Below are 27,799 nucleotides of genomic sequence, written 5' to 3'. Positions count from 1 at the left end.
CCCAAAGACTCACGTTTGGAATTGCAAAGGCGGCACTCCGTAGTGGCTGACCTTACTTTCCCGGTTGGGTATAGATCTTTAAGAGGGAGGGGATGTAGTCTTGCAGCTAGAATTCTATTTAGGGCTTGTCTCCCCACAGCCTGCGTAAGATGAAGTTTGAGGCTGGGCAGTGTGTGGGGGAGACTTTGGGTCTCGTGAAAACCTCTTGCTACCAAGAATTCCATATCCAAAGTGCGAGACCGTAGTCGTACTTGCATTTTTATTGTTTTTCTAATAGTGGAATATTTGATTATGCTTGGGTCCCAATTTTCTGTTGCAAGTTGCAGAAGATCTTTAGCAGAGGCGAGACAAGCGGACCAAGGATTGCCAGGTTGTTGAAAGATGCACTTTATGACGGCCTTCATTGAGTTCTCCGGCGCCACCATTGTTTGATAGAAGTATTTACTCAGAGTCTCCATCTCTTCCAGTATTTGTTGGTTCAGGTTAAACTCTAGATGAATTAGGTTGTTCCTGGTGCAGGCTGGTAGGCGAAATAGCTTTTTATAAGCTGTACAGTGTATTTTCTCTAGATCATTCCCAAATTTCCCTGGAAAGGCCTGTTGGGTTTAATTGATGGATGGTAGTAGTTTCGCCCTCAGAACTCTTTGCATGCCCTTTGTTGCTGGGCTATCTAGGGTGGCGTATAATTTGCAGAGAGGGTAGATGACCCTTTTCCCTTTCTCCTGCAGTTTGTGAAGGTGAACCCGTGGGCGGCCCGTTTCGCTAAGCCATGCCCCTAGATAGTTATAATGTTGTACGCAGTCCAAAGTCAGCTTACCCAGCCTCTACTTTGCCCCTTTTTTTTGGGATATGGCCAAAAATCACTATTTTAGATTTGGTTGGGTTGGCAACCAACTTATTTTTGGCGTTGTAGACTGCGAGGGCTGTGAGTGCTTTTTGTAGGCCAATTCTGGTATGATCCAGAAGAACCAGGTCGTCAGCGTATTGCATCAGTTGGATCTTTGTGTGCCCGATCCTGGGGGTAGCTAAAGTGGCTCCGTGCAGGGCTTGAGCCATGTCGGCTGTATATAAATTGAAAAGCATCGGGCCAGGACGCAGCCCTGTTTTAGCCCCCGATCTGTGGCAATTTTCTCAGTGGCAAACTCGCTCGAGAGTTTGACTCTTACCCAGGTTTGTGAATACAGTGATCTAATTGCTTGTGGTAAAGACGGACTGATGTTCCAGCGTGCCAATTTCTGCCAGAGGATGGTACGATCTACCCCGTCGAAGGCTGCTGAATAGTCAATAAAGCAGGAAAAAAGTGGCATGCTTCTTAGTGTATAGAAGCACCCTTGGCAAAATGTTAGTACTGGCATACTGGAGACAATACTTGCAAATTGGATACCCACAGCAAAATGCTAATGCTGGCACACTGTAGGTACATTTTGGTATGGGGCACCCATGAAAAAATGCCAGCGCCAGTCTACTGAAGGAAAACCTTGGCACTGTGGTAAATTGCTGGTGATGGCACATTGGAGGAAATTCTTGACATGGGGGAAAAAACTGTGGCAATGTCATGGGGCCATCCATGACAAATTGTGGCCCACAACATATTAGACACAACCTTTAACATAAGGGACATCCATAGTGCAAGAGAAGCAGCATTAGCAAAATTCTGGCACTGACATATTGTATGTATTGTTTGGACAAATGGGTCCACCATACCAAAATGCTAGTCCTAGCAGTGGAGGTCATTTTGACATAAGGGGGCACCCATAGGCCATTTTAAAACTATAATTGGGTGGACTCATGGGGACTGTCAGGTTTCATTAGCTAGGCACGCCATGAAAGGGCTTGAAAATTTAGTGAGTGCCTTTTCAGCCTATGGCTGTTTAGCAAATTTATGTGAGAATTGTGCATTAAAATGCACTAGTAAAGCTCATTTAAAAAACATATTTTCTCAGAGGAAAGAAACCATCATCCCTCTGTTCCCTTCTAAGAAAATATAGAATATTAATTGTGCAATTATAATGCAACTTCAGCACTGTTAATTATTGTGATGTCATCAAGATTAGGGTCGCGTGACATCACTTCTTGGGAAGATTCATGTCAAAGGTCATATGATGTAATTTCCTGTGACATTAAGGTCAAAGGGTATGTGATGTCACTTCTGCTACCCCTGGGAATTTGGTGAATTGACGGCCATGAGAATCCGTCTTGTTATACGTTTTGGTAAATGACACATCAGTGGTTAATTTGTAAAAGAATGAGTGCTGGTGCCCAGAAATCTGATCAAAAGCCTGCAGAGAGCGCAATTAAATATTGATGCATTGACTACCAAGGCTGGTAGTATTAAATCCACCTCATGTCTCTTTATTCTTCTAGCAGACACTCCCTCCCCTTTATCTGACTCTTGCAGATTTCTGCTTTCTCCCTTTGTGTGTTTTCCCCCTCTTGTCTCAGTAAAATATCTGATGCGGAGAAATAGCGCCAGTCTCCAAAGACAAGGGCTGGTTGCCCTCACCGGCATCCACCGGCTCAAATGAAGCACTGATGACTCTGTGTCAAGCGTTGGCTACTGGCTAATTGCCAAAGACATTGTACGCTGGCTAATGTGAGAGGACATTATGCCTAGTATACTATCAGCCTATTACACATTCACCTTATTAGTGCCCATGCCCATTCGCTGCCCAGTGTGCCCTACTAAATCTATAATGGGCGTAGGGCCCGATCACAAATGACCCGTAAATCCCAATGGGCCCATTCCGCAAAATGATACAAACATGGTTGTTTAACCAAAAAGCTAGCCTCTGACTCGGTCTAGTCCACAGCGCCGAGACGCCCAAGGGCATTTCTTGCGCTTTATAAGTTTCAAAAATAAATAAATAAATAAATAAATGGGAGTTACTGGGTCCATGGGAACTCCATGTTTTTGTTTTTCTGTGTAGTGCTCGTTGGAAGGATGCCCTCGCAGGCAGAGTAGCATCGATAGAAAACGAATATACATAGGGGAGGTGTTGGTCATGCTGAATGCCAAGCTTTTTACTTTTGGTGATGTGGCACAAAGAAAGGCTAAGCTATTATGGGAAACATGATGAGGCCAGGAAGATTAAAGGTGCTCGGATGTTACAGACCACGCTGGGGGACACAAACACAAACTAGCACAGCTGCAAGCATAAACCAGGCATGGTAGAGCCTGATCAAAGAGGTGGGTATGCGGAGACTCTATTCCCCCAATAACCCCTTTGATGGACCACCCTTACATTCTATTGACACTGGGGCTGAAAAGTTTTATTTCTAGGTTAGAAGGGGTTTTTCCCTGACTAAGAAAAAAGGAAGGACGTCTTCCTCTGACGGAAAATGGAGAAGAAACCTTGAGTCATTCCCGAACATTTTTGACTAAAATAATTCAATCTGAGCAAGGGAGCTGCTGAGTAGCTTGCATTTATGCTCTGGTCTTCCAAGACAGGTTGGGTCATCCCACCAAGATCTGAGGACAGTGGGATAAAGTAAATCAAACATCGTGCCCACCTTTTACAGGCGGTGCTCCTGCAGCTCACAGCATACACAGACCTGTATCGACGTAGATTGTTGCATTTTATATTCTTGCACTGCATGAACTTCCCAACTTCAAATGTAAATAAAATCGACCCTTTGTTGCCACAGACAGCCCAAGATGTAGACATCTGCTGCCAAATATTACTTATAGTGTCTGGTGCTCCCCTGGGTTACTGGACTTTAGGGTGCAGCTTTTCAACACATTGTATACATTGCTTGAGGAGGACTTTACACATATGCCACTGATAGCATTACTGGACTATATATGGGATATCCCTTAGTCAAATCAGAAAGCATGCTAGCTGTGAGGCAACTACTGCATCTAACAACAAATGCTTGAATTAGTCGAACCCACTAGCGATCACTTCTGCCGCATTGCAAACCTTGGTTTGTCATCACTAGGTAACTGTAGACACAGACCAGGGGGTCCAGGCTGTCTGTAACACTCTGTTCAATCCAGCTCGGGACCCGCGTCCCAATCCTTCTTGGCCAGTACAGGAACTCCGTTGATGCTGGCCAAATAGGTTTGAGACGCGGGACTCATGGTGTTTGACTCCATCAATATGAGAGTACAAAGCTAGAGGAAACCATCCTCTCACATCCACTGCATCATAACGCGTGCGTCACATACGAGCGTGTACACACTGTTGTAAACCCCTATCACTTGCCACACATAGGTCCTGATGAAAGACAGAATCAACACAAGGCCTGGCTGAAACTAGTTGACTACACTGGATGTGGGAGCCCATAATTACCTCCAAACACATCCACAGCCTTACTTTTAATACTGCCTAGGGACCATGATTAAATAACCATTGTGGACTTTGGGACCCTTAGGACAGTGTTTTAATCTACACTCTCAGCCCCATCACTGCATACTCACTCATCAAAAATCCGCTCCGCTGTAATTAGACGTAGCAAAAACAACAGTTGATGGACAGAATGCAGAACAATGTCATACATTCACCCCAGTACAGGGATCTGGGCCTAAATCCATCATTTTTGTGCGATCCACACCACCCCAGTTCAGACATGGCCATATGTAAATCAGCCTTGACCCTGTGCCTCATGGGAACAGTCCAGCCAGAACTGCCAAGCCATCTCCTTCCTGGACCGGAATCAAGCATCCTAGGACCGGTTTCTGGCTATCAGCCGTCTTCAGCCAGGATAGCTTGACTTCAGTGGTGTGGAGAGCATGGGACTCACGTCGGAGCATACCCATCCCACTCGGGGTGACAAATGCAAAAACAACTTTTGATGGACAGAATGCAGAACAATGTCATACATTCACCCCAGTACAGAGATCTGGGCCTAAATCCATCGTTTTTTTGCTCTCCACACCACCCCAGTTCAGACATGGCCATATGCAAATCAGCCTTGGCCCTGTGCCTCTTGGGAACAGTCCAGTCCGAACTGCTAAGCCATGTCTTTCCTGGACCGGAATCAAGCATCCTAGGACCGGTTTCTGGCTATCAGCTGTCTTCAGCCAGGATAGCTTGACAGCATACCCATCCCACTCGGGGTGACATATGCAAAAACAACAGTTGATGGACAGAATGCAGAACAATGTCATACATTCACCCCAGTACAGAGATCTGGGCCTAAATCCATCGTTTTTTTGCACTCCACACCACCCCATTTCAGACATGGCCATATGCAAATCAGCCTTGACCCTGTGCCTCATGGGAACAGTCCAGCCCGAACTGCCAAGCCATGTCTTTCCTGGACCGGAATCAAGCATCCTAGGACCGGTTTCTGGCTGTCAGCTGTCTTCAGCCAGGATAGCTTGACTCCAGTGGTGTGGAGAGCATGGGACTCACGTCTGAGCATACCCATCCCACTCGGGGTAACAAATGCAAAAACAAAAGTTTTAACCCAGATCTGTGACTGGGGGTGAATGTTTTGCCATTGTGCAACATTCCGTCTATTATCTTGTTTGTATTGCAGTAATTAGACGTAGCAGCACACCCGAGGCACATTCGGTGCCCCGGGTGGGGCCCGATGATAAAGCATGCCACCAATAGGATGGTGAGTGAGGGCCTTCATAAAAAACATAACAGTTTTTCCTGACACACATTACATGAGTTTAACATAATAGCTTGCTCCTTTTGATTATCTCTATATTCCACGGGGAAGTGAACTAGACTATTCTCTGTTCCTCTCTCTCCACTTGATATTCATCAAATGCAGGGGGGTACCATGGGTACTCCCCCAGTGCAGTAACACCTCCCCCCCCCCAAGACAAGGGGGCACCCAAACCCAATCCCCGTCAGCCTTTCCATGGCGGTCTCCCTGCCATGAAAAGGCTGGCTGAGGCCAGCATTGTGATCTGGCGGACGGCGCCTGCTAGGCACCGCCACCATTCACCTCCATCTGTCCGCTCCGCCAGTCAATTGTAACGATTGCCTGTGGCGCAAGCGTGGTGGGCAGTCTTTGTGCCCACCATGCTTGCGGAACGATTCCCCCTGCCATCGTAATGTGGCGGGTGGATGTTGCCAGTCAGATGGTGGAGGGCCTACCTGGCGGTGGTGGGCATTCCACCATCGTAATGAGCCCCTTAATTCCGGACTTGGTGCCTGAAGTCTATGCTCCTTTGTGCAGCTCCAAGAGCCCTTATGGCATACAGAGCATATGGGTGCCTAAGAATAGCCTAAACCTAAACACTGAATAGTCTCCGGCTGTAGTGATCTAGTTAAGCGGTAAATCAAACAAATACAATTAATTTCTTACCCGTTTGGGCATCCATGTTTATGATTTTAGAAATACTGCAGGCATTGCCTTCACATGTATCCCTCAGTTGTTTTGGGGTAACAGTCCCAACCCAGGAAAAACTTATGCCTCAAAAATACTTATCTAATTATTATCCGAGAACTTCATTTGGAGAGAAGACTCTTTACTGCTAATGGAGTTGGGAAAATACTCTATGTGAACACAATCTCTAGTGTTAATAACCAGTTGTAGGGCTTGATCAGAGGCAGAGCATGTGGTGGTAAACTTGCGTTGTAAAGACACCGAAATGACAAGTTGATAATGGTTTCTCCACTTCTGAGATCCGCTAGGTTTGACGTAATGTACCTTCTAACCTTATGTGCAGACTGAATCATAAAGACAGAATTCCTGCAGCAGTATCATGTGACATTTGCTTTTCAATAGCAAGAATCGTCCAGTTTTGACTGCAGACCTGCAGAGTTCTAACAAGTCATACATACTGATTGAATCTCCTATTTGGAGGGGATGGAGAGCTTCCCAAGCAGTTTATGAAATAAGGAGAAATTATCCTCTTCAGTCATGTTCTTGCAAGGTTCTCACAAGGTCTAAAGGAGTAAAACAAGGAACTGGTGGTGGTAACAGTTGTAGTAGGGCTGCATGACAGTGTGGCCTCGGTAATGATTAGGGTGTGTTGAAAAAGCTCATAACTGTCTAATTTGCCGAATGGTATTTTGCGATACATTTATAATATGTTTTCACTTAAATGTGTTTTAAACCCATACATTTCTTCTGAAGGTGATAGTGAAAAAGCCTTAGAGACTTAAACATGAAGGCAATGGTAAAATCCAGTAGTTCACGTGCATACATTATGGGAACTGAGCCTTGTTTGTTTTATTGACTCCCATTGTTTATATTATTATTGTATGAGCTGAGGAAAATACACTCAAATGTACATTAAAAAGTGAGCAAAATAGAAAAGTAAATACAAGTAAGTAAATCCATGTGGATAATGGTGTTCTTGGTCTTTTGCCTCCTGACATTAGCTATTAGCAGATCATTTTTCATTTCTAACTCTGGGACTCTTACTCCATCAAGCTGTTTTTCTTTTGAACGACTTTTAATCATTTGTAATGTAAATATTTGTATACATGCTGCTAATTTACCTTAAAGAAAGGTAAACTGCTTCTTTTTTTCTTTGCCCTTACCTGAACATGACCTGCTTGTTAGGGAGACCGTATTTCGTTGTTTTTATTATTTTCTGTATTCTACTCACCTTGGCCTAACTGTATGTCCCTTTGTTGTGTCTAGTGTGCTGTGCGCGCCGCCACTGAAGGAAGGATCTTGCTGCTAGAGGGATTGGAGAAGGCTGAACGCAATGTCTTGCCTGTGTTGAACAATTTGCTGGAGAACCGTGAGATGCAGCTCGAAGATGGACGTTTTCTCATGTCATCTGAGCGTTATGACAAACTGCTCATGGTAAGAAGTGCCATTCTTCAGTTTACCTTTTTGGCTTTATAGGTATAAGTTTGTGCATTTTGTAATCTAAGGAATCTCTCTGCTGCATAGTGGTTTATTAGTAAGTTTATAGAATTGATGCTGTAAGAAGCATTTGGCCAGAATGTGCGTAACGTCAGCTGACGGTTTTGAACAGCGAGATTGTGACTAGAAGCTTGTATCATGAGCTGCTATTGGCTCTTTAAGAACCTGTCCTGGAAATGTCTTACCTTCCAATTTGTCGAGGATATTTGGTAGATTTTTGGGTGTGATTGGCTCCTGGATCCCCTCATAACTTCCCTTATATTCACTGAATTGATCCTGACTGGCCAGCCATGAAGAAAAGCCACTTTTCCCACAACATTATGATACGGTGGGTTCCTGCTATCTTATAGGATTGCAAAATGCCATGTCAGCCTCATGTATAACTGGGACTCTAGCCGCATCAAGGAGCTCTGTTTTTCTGCATTCATTGGTCACAATGAACACACAATGGCCAAGATCGAAGAGTCTCCATATACGTCGGCTTTATTAGTGGGGATAAATCTACATGGAAGCCCACAACATTTCAGTGAGCAGTCTCTCCCATCTGTATCTGACAAGTCCAAACTTGCCCCGCTTAATAAATCTTTCCATAGGACCTGTGGTATAGTCAGGATTCAGAATGAAGAAAGGACCTGTCATGATATGTCAGGCTTTGAAAGTGAAAGAGCCAACCTCTTTCCTTTATTACTGCAATTCACTGCTTTTCTTTTGACTTCTTTGTTGTTTTCAGAACCTCATCTGCTTTTGTGGGCACCAAAAAGATGTTAGCTTTTTTTCTGATGATTTACTGTAAATTTACGGAATGAACATTGCCCCGGTACCAAATTTATGTTCATCATTTTCTTTCTTATCTCTGTCACAAGGTCCAGGAATACTTGGATACTTTGACTCTCGACCTGAAGGTCCCCCCTTAGCTTTGCAGCTGGTTTGATCATCGCTTTATCTCTCAAGGAGGTTTCATTCAATGGCTTTTTAAGGGCAATAATTGATTCTCTTGTGTTTTATTCAAACATCAGTTACTGTTCAATGGACAATAATTACTCCATTCACACCTACTGTAAATAAAAACAGAGGCAGAGTGTGTAGTTAATGTAAGGTAAAAACTGATTTAACTATTAAGGTTTATGAAGTTTGCACAAACGTACTACTCAGTGCTCTTAGTGACTACACATTGGCGAAGAATAAAAGAGGGTTGCAAGTGACATTTAGGTATCTCAAGAGGAGACCCATTTAATGGAATATCACATCTAGGCATAACTCTTAAACACTATATCCTTGGTCTAAATGCAGATTTGTTAACCGCACTTCAACTCTTAGGACGATTTAGGAAGTCATCATCAGGGTGTTATAATGACAGAGCACAGTGCTGTAGTTCAGCATGGATGATACAAATAGTGGTGCACAAAACGACTACAGTAGACACCTGAAAGAGTAAAAACAGGACTGATTCTGTAGATCATAGTACTTACTTTGAAAACATGGTGATAGGTCACCTGGAAGTAGAAAAAAGCAAAAGGCTTGCTCCAATTAAAAAATGTATGCAATAGAAAGAAATAATTATGAGAGCGATGAAAGTGAAACATGTTGTTGTGTGTTTCCTGCATGGCCCATTGTAGTTTTCCCTATGTTAACCTAACTGAGCGCGTTGTAGGCATCATTTTCCTACTATATAAACACATTTTGCTTTTGTGCCACATTTTCTTTCACACGGAACATGCATACGTTTTCGCGTTCTGTTCTTTTCCTGTGATTGAGTCTGAATACCTTAAACAAGGTCAAACAACAATGTCCGTTATCATTCTTTCTGGCCAGGCATTAGACCGAGACATAACACAAGATGCAGCTGATGTTTATGTGCACACATGTCCTATCATATAGATGAGCACATGAGCAAAAAAAAGACAAAAGGAATAAGAGTTCTGAGACAAGAGCACCGCGTCTGCTGAGATGTACAGCATCCATCTGTGAATGCTAGTGTTACGCGGTCTGCCAGTAATCCCAGAGATCTTTGCTGTATAATCATTTAGCACCATTAGGAAGGGAGGGGGATTTAGATTATGCTGTCTTATTTAGTGACCGGGCTTTTCATGGTATATGGATTATTAACCATGCTAACAGTATTTTTATATGCATTTGTTTTCTAATTGTGGCACGTATACTGCATTTTACAGCACAATAGTTTAAATAAGTATTCTAAACTTCCTTTGTGTCTCCTGGTTATCTTATTGTGAACGAGTGCGAGTGAGAGAGCAAAAGGGTGTGTCCTGTTACGGCGATCCCTGAGAGGGTCGAAAGTGTTGTGTTCTGGGTGCCAAGTCATTTGTCTCTCTGATAAGGTTAGGAAAGCAAATGAGGCACTATAGCTAGTCTGACTTGGCCTCATAGATACTGAGGTGGTCTAGTGAGTCAGGCCCTACATACTGATGTTCTATGGTTCCAAGCATAGTTTGGTTCTAAGAGCAGAATCCCTGCAACAACGTATGGGCTCACTGTTATTCTTAGTATTGGAATAAATCAAAAATAGTCCCCCAGGTTTTTTTTTTAAATGTGACTCCTCAGAATGAAAGTGGCCTACACTTAATATAAGGCCAATGTTAACCAAACATAAGCAATCTGAAACTCGGGTTTCCAGAGCAGGGTTTCTTAGGCCCTGACTATAGCTGGGCTGCAGCACTGGTTCAAAGCTGGGAGGGTCAAAGTGCAAATGTCGGTGTCTATTAGGCTGACTTGACCTGGCATGTGTGGGATCAACACTGGTTAAAAAAGATGATGTTGACAACACAATGTCAGCTGAGGTGGAGAGCTCGGGGAACCCAAATGCACCAGGTCCTGGCCTCAGTAATAATCTAGAAATGATTTATGACTATGAATAAAGAAATCTAGTTACCAAAAAAATAAATTAAATATTACTTCAGAAAATACAGTATGATATCTTTCTAATTCTCATAAATAGTTTAAAGAAGGTATTTGTAAAGTTTAAGGGACCGTGCCTTGGTTGAGATTGAGACATTCTACAGATTTGGGATTTTCTCTAGTTAAAAATCGGTATCTGTAATAAATTATCCGCTTTCACATACACAAGAAGTCCCAGACCTCTACTCTAGTATTACAGTATCTACGATTACCATCATATATGTTAAGGATTTGATTTCTTTGATGATTACTGATTGTTGGCCAGCAATATTAGAGAATGTTAGGACAGGCCTCATTTGCTGTCCAGCAGTTTCTTCTATTTTGCCCTCTAGGGTGCCATCCCTTCCCTCTAATTGGTGGCATTGGATAACCAAATTTGCCTTTAAAGGAGGCTATGAAGTTTTCAGTTCTGTCTAGGGCAGCAAGTATTTGAGCTCTGTCTTGTGTCTCAGTTGTTATAGGTCTGATTAGGACTGATTTGCTCTTTTCTCTTGTTCTGCTCTACTAGCAGCAATGAAGGTCTCCAATGCCTCCATTGTGTGTTCTACAATTAAACGAGAGGGCAAATGATAACCACAAGTGCTGTTAGGAGACCTGGCACCGTGCTTCATATTGAGCTTAAAATAATGCACCCATCTTGGTTGACTGCTACCCACTCCTCATAACTAAGATGTCTTTACATGCTTTGGATCTCAAAATCCAGTCACAGGAAAGCGGTGCATGCTGAGCACACTTGTCGCAGTTCTGCAAAGGATGAATGCAAGTAGCATCATTTTAGTAGCAGTGTATGAAATGTACTTGCTGTATGAGTCCATTATGTCATTCACCAGGCAGTGTCAAAAGAAATGGATTGACAGAAGAAATAATTTTCTTTAGAGCAATTTACTAAATTAGTAGTCTTTAGGCACTTTTCTCTACTTCCCCAAGTGATTGAACTTCTTTTCTTGTCAACATGTATACTTGAGCTTGGTGAATGGAAAATCTTTTAAGCTCTTTGAAATTTTTGTTAACTTTCCTTCCTATTTTCAATGAGTGGAGGGAATTCAGATGTTGTGACCTGACCAACTGGCATTTGCCCATTTGGTGATGTACATGCGTAGTCTTAGGAGAACTGACTTGTAAACATTAGTTGGAGAGAGATTGTCAGGTAAGTATTGATTCTTCTTCTTAAGTCTCTAGATGTTTCCTCGGAGATGCATATATGGTGATTGATGTAACACCCCTGTACCTTCTGAAGTGCAGTATCTTCTTTTTTGTCCACGAATGACTCAGTCCTTTACTCATAGACATAAGCAATTGGCACATTTAAGCCTTGAGCTTACAGCAAATGGACACTTATGGAGTTATATCTTGGTGGGATTTGGGGTGAGAAGTTCCTTAGTTTAAATATCAAGCCATCATAATTATTTGTTTCTGAACCCTGTGGTTTAGGGCTCATTGAGTACAAATACAATCTGTATTTTTCCTTGAGCTGAAATCATCTTTGTTCAAGCTACATATGAACATGTTTGATGATTTAAAACAGTTGTGAGTTCCTCCCAACCACGAAAAAGAGTGATGAGTAGTCAAAACATGATTTGATAGCCAGGTCATAAGAATCTGCGATTCTCAATGGATGTTTAATATGTATGTTGTTGGGGACCGGTGATAGCAGTAATGAGACAACATAGTTCAAGATTAGTGAATGACTGTAGTGAGGCCCTCCTCTAACCTATGTGCGGCTTCCTTCCATGAATGACAGAAACCATTTAAGACCATGGAAGGTATTGGCCACTTGTTTGAGTATACATTCTTGTAGTAAATCATGGGCCGGTTTAGTGAATACTGCCTTCGCGCTAAACCTTTCTTCAGAGAAGTAGCAGTGGGGTGTGCCTGCCATGTCAGAGCTTGAAAACCCAGCTTATTCACTGGATAATGTCTTTCATATATAGGCCTGGATCTGGGATACTTCTCTCTCCATTGGTGCAAGACCTTTTACAAATGAACCAAAGAGATATCTTCCTACATTACAAATAATATTTGTTGTGGTCAGCAGAGGTCACTACTGAGAGACCGGTTGTTTGAATGCAAACTGCTTGGATGCAGCATGCACAACGCTCCCTCTCTCACTCTCTGATAGGTTTCTTAAGGAGACCTAGAAGGCTTAACAGCCTTCATTTTTCATGCACATTCTGTGGCATGTACATTACGGAGTTGCTGAAAATTCCCTAAGGTGTCGGACTGGATCTGGAAGATTTTTCGGCATAGCCTTTCGCACCAGTAGGTGACGACGTGCTGCTTCATGTTAACTCCTCTCCACCCTGGAAGTGACAACCGTAGCCATACATAAAAACCATCCATGCGTTCTAAACCAAGTTCCTTTCTTCCTGTGCCTTCAACTGCAGTTCCGGAGTTACCTACTCTTTTCCTCATCCATGATGAGCTTTTCTTCTAAAAGTTTTGCCTGTATGTAAGGGAAATGTGAACCCTTAAACCACAGGCTGTAAACCTTGCAGGGACTGTACATCACTGGAAATAGAGGAAAGGCTGCTCCTGCTCGACGTCAAAGAGTAGGACCCATCACGTTTTCAGGGTCTGTCCTGCAACAGATCTTTGTTGCACTCCAAGTCTTCAGGTAGGTCCAAGTCAAAGAATAAACATAAGAAGTCTTAGCAGGTCTTGTCACAGCCTCACCACTCTCCCTTGGATTTGAGAGGATGCCAAGGTACTCCACAGTCTTGTTCCGGATCCTCTACTGAGGAACCGATTCCTCAACTGATTCCGATGCAACTTGAATTCTTACGTCAGTCAATGATGGAGCAACAGATCACGGCATTTAAAGATACCATGCTTAACATCTTCAGCCACTTACAGGCCCCCTCTGGCATATCTTCAAGCCCCATCGCTCCGCGAAGGCCTCCATCTGTATTACCGCCAGCATGTCTGCCTTGCCACCAGCTATGCCTTATGAGCCCGCTTCAGGTTCAATTCTGAATCCAGAGCCTATTCCACACCCGATGCCATGAGCCACGATGGTTCTTGCCGCATCCATGCCGGCCCCAACGTCACCGAGTTGTAGGAGGACACCAAACTCATTGTGCTATCCGAACCAGAACCAAACCATCCTCACCTTGTACATAGCTGTGCTCGAGTTCAGTGCCTCACCCTAGAAGTTGTCATCTTCAACAGCTTTTGGTTCAGATTCTGACCAGAGCCAACCAGCATTTGGGGATGATAGAGATGATGGTGATGGTAGGGAGAAGTTTTCCCCACAATATGATAATGACAACCTTTACTTGCACCTACAAGAGGCCAGTACATTGAACACATCCGCTGACATGGAGTTAGTGTCCCCCCAATCCTTCAACTGAAGAGTCAGTGTCTTCTCGATGGTCATTAGAAGGACTACAGAAATGTTAGCCCTCCAAGTTCCCTTAGTGGAGGTGATAACAAATGTGTTTATGGACATTTGGGCAAAACCTTGCTCATGTTCTCCAGTCAATAGAAGATTGGCATGTTGCCACAGGCCATCTCCAAGTGACACTGACTTTTTAAGCCTACATTCTGTTATGTTATGTTATGTTACTTTATTTCTTTTATAGCGCACGGCAACTCCAGAGGAGCATCCCGGCGCTTTGGCAAAGAAAGGAACAGCATGAAAAGCAACCACACAACAGAAAAAGAGATAAAAGGACTAATTCCTAAAAAGCCATGTCTTCAAGTCCTTTCTAAAAGCAAGAAGACAGGGGGCCGATCTCAGGGACAGTGGCAGTTCATTCCAAGCCTTGGGAGTCAAATAACGAAAAGATCGACCTCCCAAGCGTACACGACGGATTGCAGGGACAGTCAGTAAAGACAGACCCGATGACCTGAGAGTCCTGCCTGGCACATACCGAGAAAAACGTTTCCCAAGGTATTTGGGGCCAATACCATGTAGGGCCTTAAAGGCCACCGTCAGGCATTTAAAAAGGACTCGCTTGGAGATAGGCAGCTACTCCTGAAAGGCTGGTAGAGACCTCCACCAACAGGGTCAACCCAAACTCTTTCCCTACAACGCATCCAGATAAGGAGTCAAAGAGAATGGAGGCCTCAGGAAAGAGAATGTTTTCTTCTCCCAGCCTCACCCTCAGAACCATTAGTGCCAGCTGCTTGCTGGGGTGCTACTCCCATACCTTATAGGATAATGTTGCTAACATTTTACAAAGAGTCTCAGCAGAATTTCAAGCAAATTTAACACCAACTATTCATGATTGCCAGGATGAGGCCAAATATGCCATCCGCTCTGGACTAGACACAACTGACTTCCTGAGCTGCTTAGTGAGTGCAAGCAATGTGCTGCGGTGCCACACGTGGATGAAACCCACAGGATTTTCAGGTGATGTCCAAGCTTCACTGATGGATATGCTCTTAAATGGGTCGCACCTCTCTGGCAAGAAGGCTGGCTCTGCCCTGCAGCAATTTAAAGAGAATAGAGCAACTGTACACTCCTCAGCCTGTGTGTGCCAGCACGGCAATATCCCTAACAATTTCCCCCCTTTCAAGGCATCAGTAACGGTTTTGTGTTTAGACAAAGTAAGGTCCTCCACAGCACAACAGAAACAGATAGCCCTTTCGATGCTGCGGCAGGGGGGACCAGCAGGCAACATCGTGGCCATCACATCAGGGGCAACAAACCACTGCCCCCCCTTCCCCAAATGTCTCAAAGCTGTTTCAGTTTGCCCTTAATCAATCAAGCAGGCAAGCAGTAGTAACGGTATCCAGGTGCTGTGCTGCGGTCTCAGTCAAAGAGACAGGTCTTGAGTCCCTTCCTAAAGTGGGACAGTGAGGGTGAAGTGTAGCGGGTGTTCCAAGTTTTGGCGGCGAGGTGGGAAAAGGAGCATCCTCCACGGTGGCAGCAGCAGATGTTTCGTATCCGTGTGAGGGTGAGGAGAGCAGAGGTTTCTAGGCGGTCGGTGGAAATTCCGGTGGTGGTTCATGTAAGCGTATCCTTGGCCGTCGAGGGTTTTGTAACTGTGGGTGAGAAGTTTGAATTGGCATCTCTTCTGTATAGAGAGCAAGCGGAGGTCCTTCATGTTCTGGATGATGTGGGTCCTCTTGGGTAGATTGAGTTCTGGATTGTCTAGAGTCTTTTCTTGAGTTTGGTGGTAGTGCCTGCAAAGAGTGCATTTCCGTAGTGTAGCTGGCTGGTGATGTGGGCATGCGTCATCATTTTACTGGTGCAGAAGGAGATCCACTTGAAGACTTTGCGGAGCATGCGGAGAGTGTGGAAACAAGCTGTGGAGACGGCGCTGACCTCACATTTCATGGAGAGTTCACTGTCCAGGGTGATGCCAAAGTTGTGGGTGTGGTCTTTGGGAGGGGGTGTGGGTCTGAGTTCCACTGGCCACCATGAGTCGATCCAATGTGCGGTGTGGCCAAAGATCAGGACTTCGTTTTTTTCCATGTTGATCTTCAGGCAGTTATTCTTCATCCAGGATGCGTCATTCTTCGTACAGTTGTGGAAGTTGGTCTTTGTCGAGGTGGGGTTCCCTGAGAGTGGGAGGACAGGTTGGGTATCGTCGGCATAGGAGATGATGTTGATCATCTCCGTGGGAATTGGCAATGTCGGCAAATGGTGTCATGTAGATGTTGAAGAGGGTTGGGGTGAATTGAGGGACTGGTACGATCCGTGAGAAAAGATGCTATCCGTCTGAGCCTGCTATCTGTGATTCCGATCTGGCGCAGTAGATCAATGAGTGTGTGTTGGGAGATGGTGTTGATGGCTGCGGAGAGGTCGAGCAGGATCAGGGAGGCTGAATCTCCTCTGTCAAGTAGGATGCGGATGTCTTCTGTTGCGGCAATGAGAGCTATCTCGGTGCTGTGATTGGCTTTGAAACTTGATAAGGAAGGGTCCAGCAGGTGGTTTCTTCGAGTGAGATGGGACAGTAGTTCTGAAGCTTGCTTGGGTCTGCAGAAAGTTTTTTACGGAGTGGTTGAATCTCTGCATGTTTCCAGACGTCTGGCAAGGTGGTCGTGATGATGGTGGTGAGCTAGTGGCTGATCCTGTCTCTTTCGAGGTTAAAATGTCAGTGGGGGCATGGGTGGGTGGGTGTTCCAGAGAGGAGGGAGTTTATTAGAGTAGTTGTGTTTAGTGTTCTGAATTGTTCCCATGCATTGAGCGGGTGGTTGGTGGAAGTGGTCGTTGAGATGTTGGGGAGGTCGGTAGGTTGGCAATCGAAGTTTGTTTACATGGTTGCTATCTTGTGGAAGTGGTTGGCGAGGGTGTCGCAGAGTTGCAGTGAGGGGGTGGAGTTTCCGGTGGCTGACTGATGAGTGAACTCTCTGACAATGGTGAAGAGTTCCTTGGTTTGGTTGGGGTTGGTCTCTATCCGGTGAGTCAGGGCCTTTTTTTTTTTCAAGGTTTTGAGCAGGCAGTGGTAGTTGTTGTGGGTAGACTTGAAGGTGGCTCAGTCAGTGTGGTTCCTGCTTGTGTGGCCATTTTCTCTCCAGTTGCTTGCATTTGTGCTTCAAAGTGCTGAGCCCCGGGGTATACCAATTGTCTCATTTGGTGGATCTGCCTGTTTTGGCTGTTCTAGTGGGAGCGACTCTCTCAGTGCACTGGTCATCCAGGCGTTGAAGTTCTCTACTGCTTGGTTCATGTTGGTGGTGGTGTTGGGCTCTGTGATGCTGAGGGCATCAATCCACAGATGCTGTGTGACCTTGGCCCACCTCCAGGGTGGGGCAGTGTGGTGGTTGGGGATTTTACCGGGGGGCGGGTCCAGCGAGGGTGAAGTGTAAGATGGAGTGGTACGACAAGGTGAATTCCATGGTGTGGCAGTATCTGAATCTGTTGCTGGATGTGAAGATGGGGTCCATTGTATGTCCTGCTTTGTTTGTGGGATCTTTGACTAGTTTCTTGAGGCCGATGTTGTCCATTCTTTCCAGTAGGTCGGTGTAGTTGGTGTCGTCCAGGTGGAAGTTGAGATCTCCCAGGAAGACGTAGTGTTCTGATTCCATGGTGATCAGGGTGTTGAATTCAGTGATGGCGTCGCTAAGGCCAGTTCATGGTCCTGGCGGTCTGTAGGTGAGGGTACCTCTGATGGTGGTTTGGTCATGGGTGCAGAGCTGGAAGTTCATGTGTTCCATGATTGGCATGGTTTCGTCATCCGTGATGGTGCAGGTGGTCAATTCCTTGTGTATGATGGCAATGCCACCTCCGTGTCTGTTGGCGTGGTTGCAGTGTTTCATCTTGTAGCTGATGGATGTGGGGGTGGCGATGTTAGAGGCCGATGCAGGGGTGATCCAGGTGTAATGAAGGTCACGTTGGGTGCAAGGGAGGAGATGGTGTCCCAGTCTTCGGTGTCATGTTGCAGAGTGATCTGGCGTTGATTACGAGGCAGCTGAGTTGTTCCGAGGAGGTATTGGCCGACGGGGCTGGCGTGGCTGTGGATACCGCTAGGGTGGGGATGAATCGACAGCAGATGCAGGTGAAAGGTCCTTCTGTGGAGGGAGGTGATGCCAGGCAGCAGCCGTTGTTGTGTCCGTAGTCCAGAGCATGGAGTTCTGTGATGGAGTATCTGTGGGGGTGCGGAGGGCCTGGGTTCCTAGAGCTGGGCGTGGTCCAGGCGTGGACCGGTGCAGATGGGTTTGCTTTTGGCACGCCTATGGTGTTTCAGTGGCGCTCCCGCTGCGAGCGTCCATGCAGCGGCCTCCATAAGTTTTCAATGAACGCAATAAAAGACTAACAAATAATATACTACCCATAAAAGACTCACAACTAATATACTAACAATCAAAGTTTACCGGTGCACCAGACATCGGGCAGATTTGACAGCAATTCCCAGGAAGCGGAATATGGGACTAAACTGGTGGCTTTGGGTGCTGCGGGCTGGGCCGCAGTCACAAGGAGGTAGGCAGCAGCAACAAGAGAGAGGCACAGTGACAAGGGGTCAGTGGCTAGTCTGCCTTAGCGGCACACAGCTACTCTGTGTGAGGCAGGATCTCCCAATTTTCTCCACGGATAGCAAGCAATAAAATCTGACAAGTGGGTCCTGCTGATAGCTCAGTAGGGCTTTGCCTAGCCATTCCATCAGAGCAGCTCTCAGAAGACCGCTTGTCCTTTTTGCTGCAGGAAGTCCGGGCTCTTTTGCCAAAAAAGAACCATAGTGCGGGTTCCAGCATCGGAAATAGGGACTAGATCCTCCTTTTATTTCCTGGTGCTGAAGAAGGACAGAAGCCTTCATCCTATTTTAGATCTTCGCCCGCTCAATTTTTTGCTGCAATTGGAAAAAAATCAAGATGCTCACATTGGCTCAAGTTTTATCTGCTGTGGATTCAGAAGACTTGATGGTAATGCTGGATCTGCAGGATGTATGTCTATGTTCACATTCCCATCTTGCTGTTCCACAGGCATTCCCTGAGGTTCAAGGTGGGCCTGGGGCATTTCCTGTTCAATGTACTCCCTTCGGCCTCACCAGGGCCCCTTGGATGTTCACGGAAGTGATGGTAGTGGTAACAGCACATCATTGGAGGTTGGGAATACCAGTCTTCCCATAGCCTGAAGACTAGCTGCTAAAGACAGGCTTGCCACAGTCAGACATAGACCACCTCCAGACAACACAAACCTTCTTACATCTTCGAGGTTCACAAAAAATATCCGGAAATTACACCCGATGTGTTTGCAGAAGCTCCCCGTCATCAGAGTTGTCCGGGACACATTGCATTTTCGAGCCTTTCCTAAGATGCTGATGTTTCAGCCTCTGTTCTGGGTCTCAGTAAGGGTGTCCTGATTGCCGGCCATACCAGATGGTGAGCTTTGCAGTGCGACCTGTAGTCTCATTGGGCCCAGCACCAAGGGAACCTGCAAGATTCCATCTAAGTGAGGAGACTGCAAAAGACCTGCAGTGATGATTGTTTGACCACATTTGGACTAGTGGTAGACCCTCCTCGACACCCCTCCCAACCTGGGGTTGACAGTGGTGATGGATGTGTCCCTTATGGGTTGTGGAGGTCATCTGGGAGAGGTGGAGATCAGAGGACTCTGATCATAGGCGGAGATCCACATCAGTTTGCAGAAGATGCGGGGAGATTCCTTTATCTTTGAAAGTCTTCCTACCTTTCTGTATGCTTTCTTGTCACTGCCTCTTCTGCACCGAGTTCTGAAGAAGAGCAGGAATGATCTGCCTGATGTCATCTTAGTGGCCCCTGATTGGGTCAGGAGATATTGGTACCTGGAGCGTTGGGCATGAGCATCTGTTTCCCGATCAGGCTGCCACTTCAGGAGGATCTTCTGCCTCAGCAGCAAGGCATGGTCTTTGCCTTGAGCGGTGGCAGTTGACTTCTTCAAATCTTCCTCCTGAGGTTGTGGGTGTTATCTTTTCAGCCAGGCACCTTCCAAAAAATGTGTTTACTCAGGAAGTTTGTAGCTTGGTGTATTGCTCGTGATATGGACCACATTTTTTAATTTTAGTTTTATCTTTGGCCCAACAATGACTAGTAGTGGACATAGTTAAAGGTTGATTGTCCACCCTGTCGGCTTTCTTGTGGTTTCTGGACGAACCAGCCCTCTCCAAATTACCTGTTGTGATGCCTTTCTTAAAGGTTTGGTCCATTTGTTTGTCCCGAAACCTTTTGAAATGCCACACTGGCAATGGTCCTTGCTTTTCTGAAGTGCTTCCCTTTTCAGCCATTGCACAGCTGTCCTCTTTGCTTGCTGACTCGGAAAACTTTTTTTCTCATCACAATGACATCTTCTTGATGTGTGAGTGTACTTTTTAGCTGCCTTACACCACTTTCTTTCAGGGCACACTGGTGATCAGGACCATCTTGGGCTTTCTTCCCAAGGTTGTGTCAGCTTTTCATATCAGACAATCCATCATTCTTCTAACATTCGTTGCTTTGCTTAATCCCGTGAAAGGGAAAGACAGATTCCATTTCTTGAAGACTAAGAGAGCCCTCAGCTTCTACATAGATCACAGATTCACAGATCCAAGGATCACAGAGTGGATGATCAGATCTTGGTGGTGTTCTCCAAGACAAAGAAAGGAAAAACAGTGCAGAAGTGGACCGTATCCAGATGGATCATTCTCTTTCTTAAAATGTGCTATGTAATGGCAAAAAAACAGCCTCCGGAGGGTTCATTCCGCTCGGACCATGGCAGCTACCACTCCGCTGATCTGTGGAGGACCTGTTCTGGATGTTTGTCAGGCTGCGATGTGCGCATCAGTCCACACATTCACGAAGCACTACTGCCTTGACAGCCAAGTCAAACAGGAAGGATATATTGGCTGTGTGGTCCTGCAGTACTTTTTGGTCTGAAATATTGCTTAGATCCACCACCTTGGAGGTACTGTTTTGGTATCTATTCACAAGGTGAGGAATCCGCTGTTAGAAGTTTCAATCAGAAGAACAAGTTACTTATCCTTAGGAACGCTCTTTCTGGTGGATACTCTATCTAACTGCAGATTCCGCTCCGCCCTTTAACCCACGTTTTGTGACCCGGACTAGTTTGCATCTAAAAAGGTCCAATTACTATATATCTACATACTGGCTCAATTGATTACTAATAAGCTTTTTGTCAGAGGGGGCGGACAATATTCAGAAAAGAACACATGTTAGCGCACATGGGTGGCACCTATTTTTTTTTTATAAATATGTTTATTGATTTCAAACAAACACATCCACACATGCAATTGAAACATGACTCATCAAAAGCCTGTGTGTCACATCAATTTCTGCTCGCAACCAGTTGTAATATGCATACCCCCAGGGATCAGGATTGTGCAATAGCCTTTAAGGGAGCGCATCATAAAATATACGTTTAGCTGTTGTAATAGGTACTCAACAGTTACAGATACAGTAATGAGCAACAGATGATCAATATCGTATTCACCGGATAATAGGACTCAAATACAAAACAACCCCTTATCCTTCCTTCCTCCTAACCCACCCCCCTCCTAACATGGGTGGCACCTATGTATGGCTGTGGCCATCACTGCTGGGGTGGAGAGCTGTCGACCTGTGGCCGTTCAATGCCACCTATAGATGCATAATTGTCCAGATTCATTCTGGCTCCTGATGGCTATTCACAAGGTGAGGAATCTCAACTTAAGTGGCTGCATACACACTAAGGGAACCCAACATGATTATCACAGCTCATGTTACGCAATCACACGCAGGCACACTCCACATCAATGAAATGGGGGGGGGGAGGCAGTAATGTCATCATAGGCATCTGTCCCTGGGCGAACCAATAGACAGTCCACTCTCACGGAAGGCCACTACCCCTCTTGCTGGAATCATGGACTGATCATGGAGACAGTAGTCACTCACATTGTAAGGAGGAACACTTACACAACAAAGTACAAGGCTATCCTGGGTTCCTCAGAACCTGGGTTAATTTAATGCCAGCCAGCAGGAGTGGTACAGTAGATGCTGGCACCCCAATTTCACAGGCGGAGAACCACCCAGGTGGGTGCGAAGAGGTTAAGAACAATCAACAAGCACCACTTGAAATATTGAAGCAAGGCTACTTGCTGGCGCCTTTTACTTCTGACGCATTTGGCGAATAACAGTAGCCATCGCAGTTGAATTGTAAAAGCCTTAAGGTGACCGATTGAACCCACTAAATCTCTCACCCGTGAAATGAGGGTGCTTCCATTTACTGTCTCTCTTGACGATCAATTACCAGATTGGATTATTGGAGTGGAATCGTCGACAAATACATTTGTCTGTATCACTCTTGTGGGCTGTCTATTAAAATACGGTAATTTTGACTGAACCAGTTCCAATTGTATATTGCTGAGGTGACAAGCCAAAGATACATGATTTAATATGTTGTATTTGTATTTCGCGCACACTTTTCTGCCCGAGGACTTTGCACACATTTTCACCGAGCACCCTATCAAGATTATGTTGTTTCTCTAGTGAGATATGAAATGAACTGCTACTTTTTTACGTTTTACGTATATTCCAGGTCCGGTTGGGTGGATGGGATGAACATTGATCCGGCAGAGCCTATTTTCAGATATGTACCGGACTCAATTGATGAGCAAAATGCTGTTAAATGTAGAGCATTGATCAGCGATCGCAGAATGATAAAATAAGGAGCAGGTTTTGACAGAAACACTGCACTAAGGGTCATTTGCCCGTACACCTACAAATACTCTCTCTTTATAGGTCCTGTTATGGAATTGCTAAAAGAAATAAGCTTTTCACCATCAACCTTTAGAAGGGCTGTGTATTATAGTCCCTATTTAACCAATCGTTGCTATCTTGACAGCTAACAACTGTTCATTTTACAGCTGAAAACTTTGCTACTTCAGTTGTGAATTGAACATGCAGCATTTCACACCTAAATGTTCATGTTAAGTCCCACTGAATGAACTCCTCATTTTCCATACCTGCCAGCTTTGCAGTTGATAGTAACCATATCTATTATTGTCATAGGGGCCACATGTACAACATCTAGGAATTGTGAATTCCTAATTGAGATACTTACCGAATAGCAATTATGAAATTGCAATTCTTAATGTAAGAAAAATTTCAAGTTTTCAATAGTGATTACTAATGGGTCGACCTACCTCACGAATATCAATGAGATAGGTTGCAATTTGCGACCCATTAGGAATGATAGATATCACAGGGATGGTGGCCATCTGCAATCAGCAGACCACCATGTCTGTGATTGTTTTTTTAATAAAGTAAACCTTTTTTATTTTTTAAATGCATCCCGTTTTCCTTAAAGGAAAAGAGGATGTGTGTAAAAAGAAAAATGTAACTTTTAAGTTTAATTTTTTTTAAGAGTAGGCAGTGGTCGGTGGGGTCACTGCCACCTCTTAAAACCTTTACTTTACAATACTCAAAGGGGAAGGGGTCCCCTGGGGACACCTTCCCGTTTGAGACTGGTTACCACTACCTTTTAATAGTAGTTACACAATTAATGTTTTGTGAACATAATTTAGTATTTGGAAGGGAAGCCCTGAACACGCCCCTTCCAAATACTGAATCGCCGAATACCGATTCCCTAAGCTACAGTGCAATTCATAATTTGGCATATGTACATATGAAAAAGCAATTTTTTTTACATATGGTCCATAGCTCCATCAAATGGCAAGCTGATTGAAGTCTTCCTGACTGGGATTTATAAAATTTAAATGATTACATGAATTAAGCTGTTTCAATTTTCTCTTCCATCCCCCACCCTACCACCCCACCAATCGCCCCCATAGCTAATTTCGTTTACTTTCTAAACGGATAAACAGACTTTATAGATTTGTGTTAAGTTATCCTAGAGAACCGGAGTTGGTGTGTTGTATGCTGGTTATTTGAGTATTGGATACCAACTTCAGTCCCACACTCTGCTCCTAACAGGAACTTCCTCTGTTGTCAGATACTGGATATATTACAGCTAAACCCTGAAACTCCTTATTTTGAAAGTTACTTTTATTTCTAGATTTGGAAAGTGATTTTAGAGTAGTGAGTTTTGTAAAAGCAAAACAGATATTTTTTGCTACCATGTTTTTTTGGCCCACAGCATGACCGTGAACCACCTACGCCAAAATCTACTTCCAGGGCCAGTGTCTGTGGCCAGGGCTCGAGAAGAGCTAAATCAATTTCCTGCTGAGTGGATGGATTCAGTAGTGCACCTGAGACAAGCACATTTACTCCTGTGAGCACGACCGTAGAGCAGGGAGCAGTTTACTGTAATACATACAGTAATCAACAGTGGCTCTTTCAAGAAAGCAAATCAGAAACAATCTTCTTAAAATGGAGACTATTCCATGCTTTCGGTGACTTCTATCTGTCTGTCGCAGCAACGTAATAACAAAATCACTGTAGTATGCCGTAGTTTTTTTTGTATTGTATTTGTGTTTTATATAAACATCAGTAAGCATACGTAGCCTAGGACATCATTTAGCAAGGCCAGGTACATGATCTTGCATATTTGAATGTCCACAGTGAGGAACATTCACTAGCACAGGCAGTAGCATAGCTAGCCATTCAAAGAGAGCAACATGATAGCTAAGCAATGTGCCTTATTAAGTTTAACACCCTCTCTGCCTGAATGCACAGAATCAGAAAACATGATAGGAGATGATAATAACTCCTATCATTTTAGCTTTAGGGGCTGCAGTTTGGGAGGACCTCATTTGGGAAGGCTGAACTATATTGTCTTAGATGGAATTGTTGTTGCCTGGAGCAGAAGTTCTGTCTTGCTGGGATTACGTTTTTTTTTTACAATTGTGGTTCACCCAGAGTAGCATGGCAGACAGACAATCCTTCAGCCAGGAAGCAGATTCTGGGGCCTAGTGATATAGTCTGATGATGATCTGAGCATCATAAACATGGGATAATGCTTTAAGTCCTAATGCCATCATCAGCTGGCATAAGGTAATAGCATAGATGTTAAAAAGTTAAGTTGAAAATGAGACTTTGCATTGAACAGTAGCCATATCAGAAGTAAATGGAGGTACTGACAGTAGCTGGGCACAGATGGATGCACAGTATTTAAACCAAGTAATAGCTGTGCCTTGGATGCCAATCTTAGCCATGCAGTTCATTAAAGCAACACAATCCACATTGTCAAATGAGACGAAAGATCTGGGTTTCTGTGTCTCCTTTGCTTTGGATCAACAAATGTTTTCAATTGCCAGAAAAATAATTGGTTTAGTCTCCGGACCTGATCTGGCTTTAAACTTGGCTTCCATTAGTCCAAGATGTTGGACTCTTCCAGTAACGTCGAGATCTGAGCTGCCACAGACCGTCTCTAACCCTTTATTGAGGGCTGGCTGCAATGTCATTGGGCAGTAGCATGTTTGGACATCGGGAGTTAAGTTTCTTTTTTCAAGAGGGTGGACCGTTAGTCCTACCTTCCACTCATATAGAACACTGCCCATAGATAGGCTGAAATTAAACTGCTCAGTAACAGGGCTATGTAGGAAAGTGCTCCTTTTTGATACGGTCACCCCCACTTTTTGCCTGGTCTCTGATACAATTTTGACAGAAACGCATTGGGTTGCTGTTATTCAGGTCCCCAGTGCCAGATCTCTTTCCCTAAAACTATACAGTTGTTTCCCAGTGGGCAAGACCTTTAGCACCCCTGCAAGTCTCTACTAAATCGTACTCCTGGTACATAGGGCATGGGTACTAAAGAGCGTCCCTAGGGGCTGCAGCATGTATTGTGCCACCCTAAGTGACCATACTCATGTAGACTGCGTGAAATGGTGCAGACACAAGTGAAAATCCAACATGGCATACATCCTATGGGCAATGCCTGCTGACACTGTATACAATATATGTAAGTCACCCTACAGCAGGCCTTTCAGCCCTAAGGCAGGGCACCTTATATTACATGTGTGGACATATCTGCATGAGCAGATGTGCCCCTGTGATGTCTAAGTCGATTTGTAGACCTTGCAAGTGAGCAGGGAAGCCATCTTGAGTATATGTACTGGGCAATGGGGATTAAGAGTTCTCCAGTTATATCATGGCTTCACTGAAACCAAAGGTGTTTGGTATCGAACACCAGGTATTAATAAACCTACACTGATTCCAGTGGTGTATTTATTAATACATGCACCCAAAACTATCCTATTCCTCTAATGTGCTGGCTGACTGGTACCTTCCAGCTTACCACCTCAGATGTACTTCTGACCCCTTAGCAGGTGAGAGCTCTTCTCTCAGAGGTCAGGAACAAAGTACGCCCTAGCAGGAGGTGTTTACACTACCTTCAGCAGGATGGCTAGTAAATCAGCACACCAAGGCCAGAGGCTTCAAAGCCTTTGCTGCCTTTGATATGCAACCCCGGCATCCCTCAGACCTGGGAGATGCCACCCCCTGCCCTAAGGCCCATTTGGCACCAGGACAGGTGGGAAATTAGTTATGTGAGTAGGCATGGAGCACACCCAGATCAGGCACACCCCTGAGGTGAGCTGCCTGATGTGCCCTAAGCTGGGAAAATTCCGCTATCTTGGTGATGGCAGAATTAGGAAAACTGGGACAGGGTTATGCCCACTTCCCACTGGAAGTGATCATATAGGGGGCATAGTGACTCCAAGGGTAAGTAGCCCATTGACTATTACTCTACACTTCCCTAAAGCCCCTAAATTAAGTATTTAAGTGGCCCCCTGACACCATAACTTTAGATTCACCTGATTAAAGAAGAAGACACTGAAGATCAAATCAACGGGAGAACTGAAGACAGCTGTGGACTTTTGGTGCCAAACCCTGCCTGCCCGCTCCAGACTTGACAATTGCAAAGACCTGACCCGCCCTGCAGCTGTACATCCTCAAAAAGCATTTGGGGGTTGCCAGTACTTCAAAAACCAGCCAGCATCTCCCTTGGAGTGGAGGACCACTACCCTGCATCCTGCAGGCACCGGCCACGACGTCCGGTTCTAAGAAGCTGCTGACCACTAGGTCCACCAATACAGTAGCCGCCTAGGGGGTCAGCGTACTGAAATAGCTCAGATCCGTCTCCCTACCAAGAAAGTCGGGAGATACCAGGACCCCTGTGAGCCTCCCTGCACATATACCTGTGGTACCAGACCCCTTGCCGTGACCAACATTTGTTTGTTGTCCAATCCGGACTCCAACAACCTGAAGACCGACCAGCCAACGAAGGACATCAGTTCCACAGAGTCTGGCACCAAGAGTGGGCCTGTTTTGTCCCCCTTTTCAGGTTCAGACCGTGAACTGTGTCCTCCTACGACACACGGGAACCAGTCGACAAAAACCCTCTGCACCTGATCTTCCCAGCCTTGGTCCACAAACACTGACTGCCCCCCTTGCTTCCAGGACCCTCACAAACTGAACCGCCCTGTTGGGATCTCCTGGACTGGTCCCCAACTTCCCCGTTGCAGCCTATTTCTAGGTGCCCCCCCCTTTTGCCTACGGTATAGTGCACAAGGCTGCCAACCTGTCCAGCACCTCTGCACCAGGTCACACCAGGGCAGGCAAAACCGAACAGCTGGTGGAACTTAGGACCTTTGTCCCCTAATGCAGCACGACCTAAAGAGGACCCTCGAAATCCTTTTGCAAAAACCTGTTTGCAGTAAATGTTCTTCTCTCTATAGGAACGCAATACAGCGTAAAAACGCGCTGTTTGCTAACATTGCTAAAAACTGTAAAAAGTTATAACTTG

General features: G+C 45.0%; 1 protein-coding gene across 1 annotated transcript in view; it reads left to right on the top strand.

Annotated features, from left to right (window-relative positions):
* Positions 1-27,799, top strand: part of VWA8 (von Willebrand factor A domain containing 8) — a 1,418,144-nt gene that overhangs the window by 249,394 nt on the left and 1,140,951 nt on the right. Inside the window, exon 5 of the mRNA XM_078657276.1 lies at positions 7,555-7,722. Within this exon, the coding sequence (XP_078513402.1) occupies positions 7,555-7,722 (168 nt within the window). The remainder of the gene's footprint in view (positions 1-7,554; positions 7,723-27,799) is intronic.

This window comes from Lissotriton helveticus, chromosome 8 (genome assembly GCF_964261635.1).
Source record: "Lissotriton helveticus chromosome 8, aLisHel1.1, whole genome shotgun sequence".
NCBI classification, from domain to species: domain Eukaryota; kingdom Metazoa; phylum Chordata; class Amphibia; order Caudata; family Salamandridae; genus Lissotriton; species Lissotriton helveticus.
The sequence above is the reverse complement of the archived record's forward strand: the minus strand, read 5'-3'. Positions and strand labels throughout refer to the sequence as shown.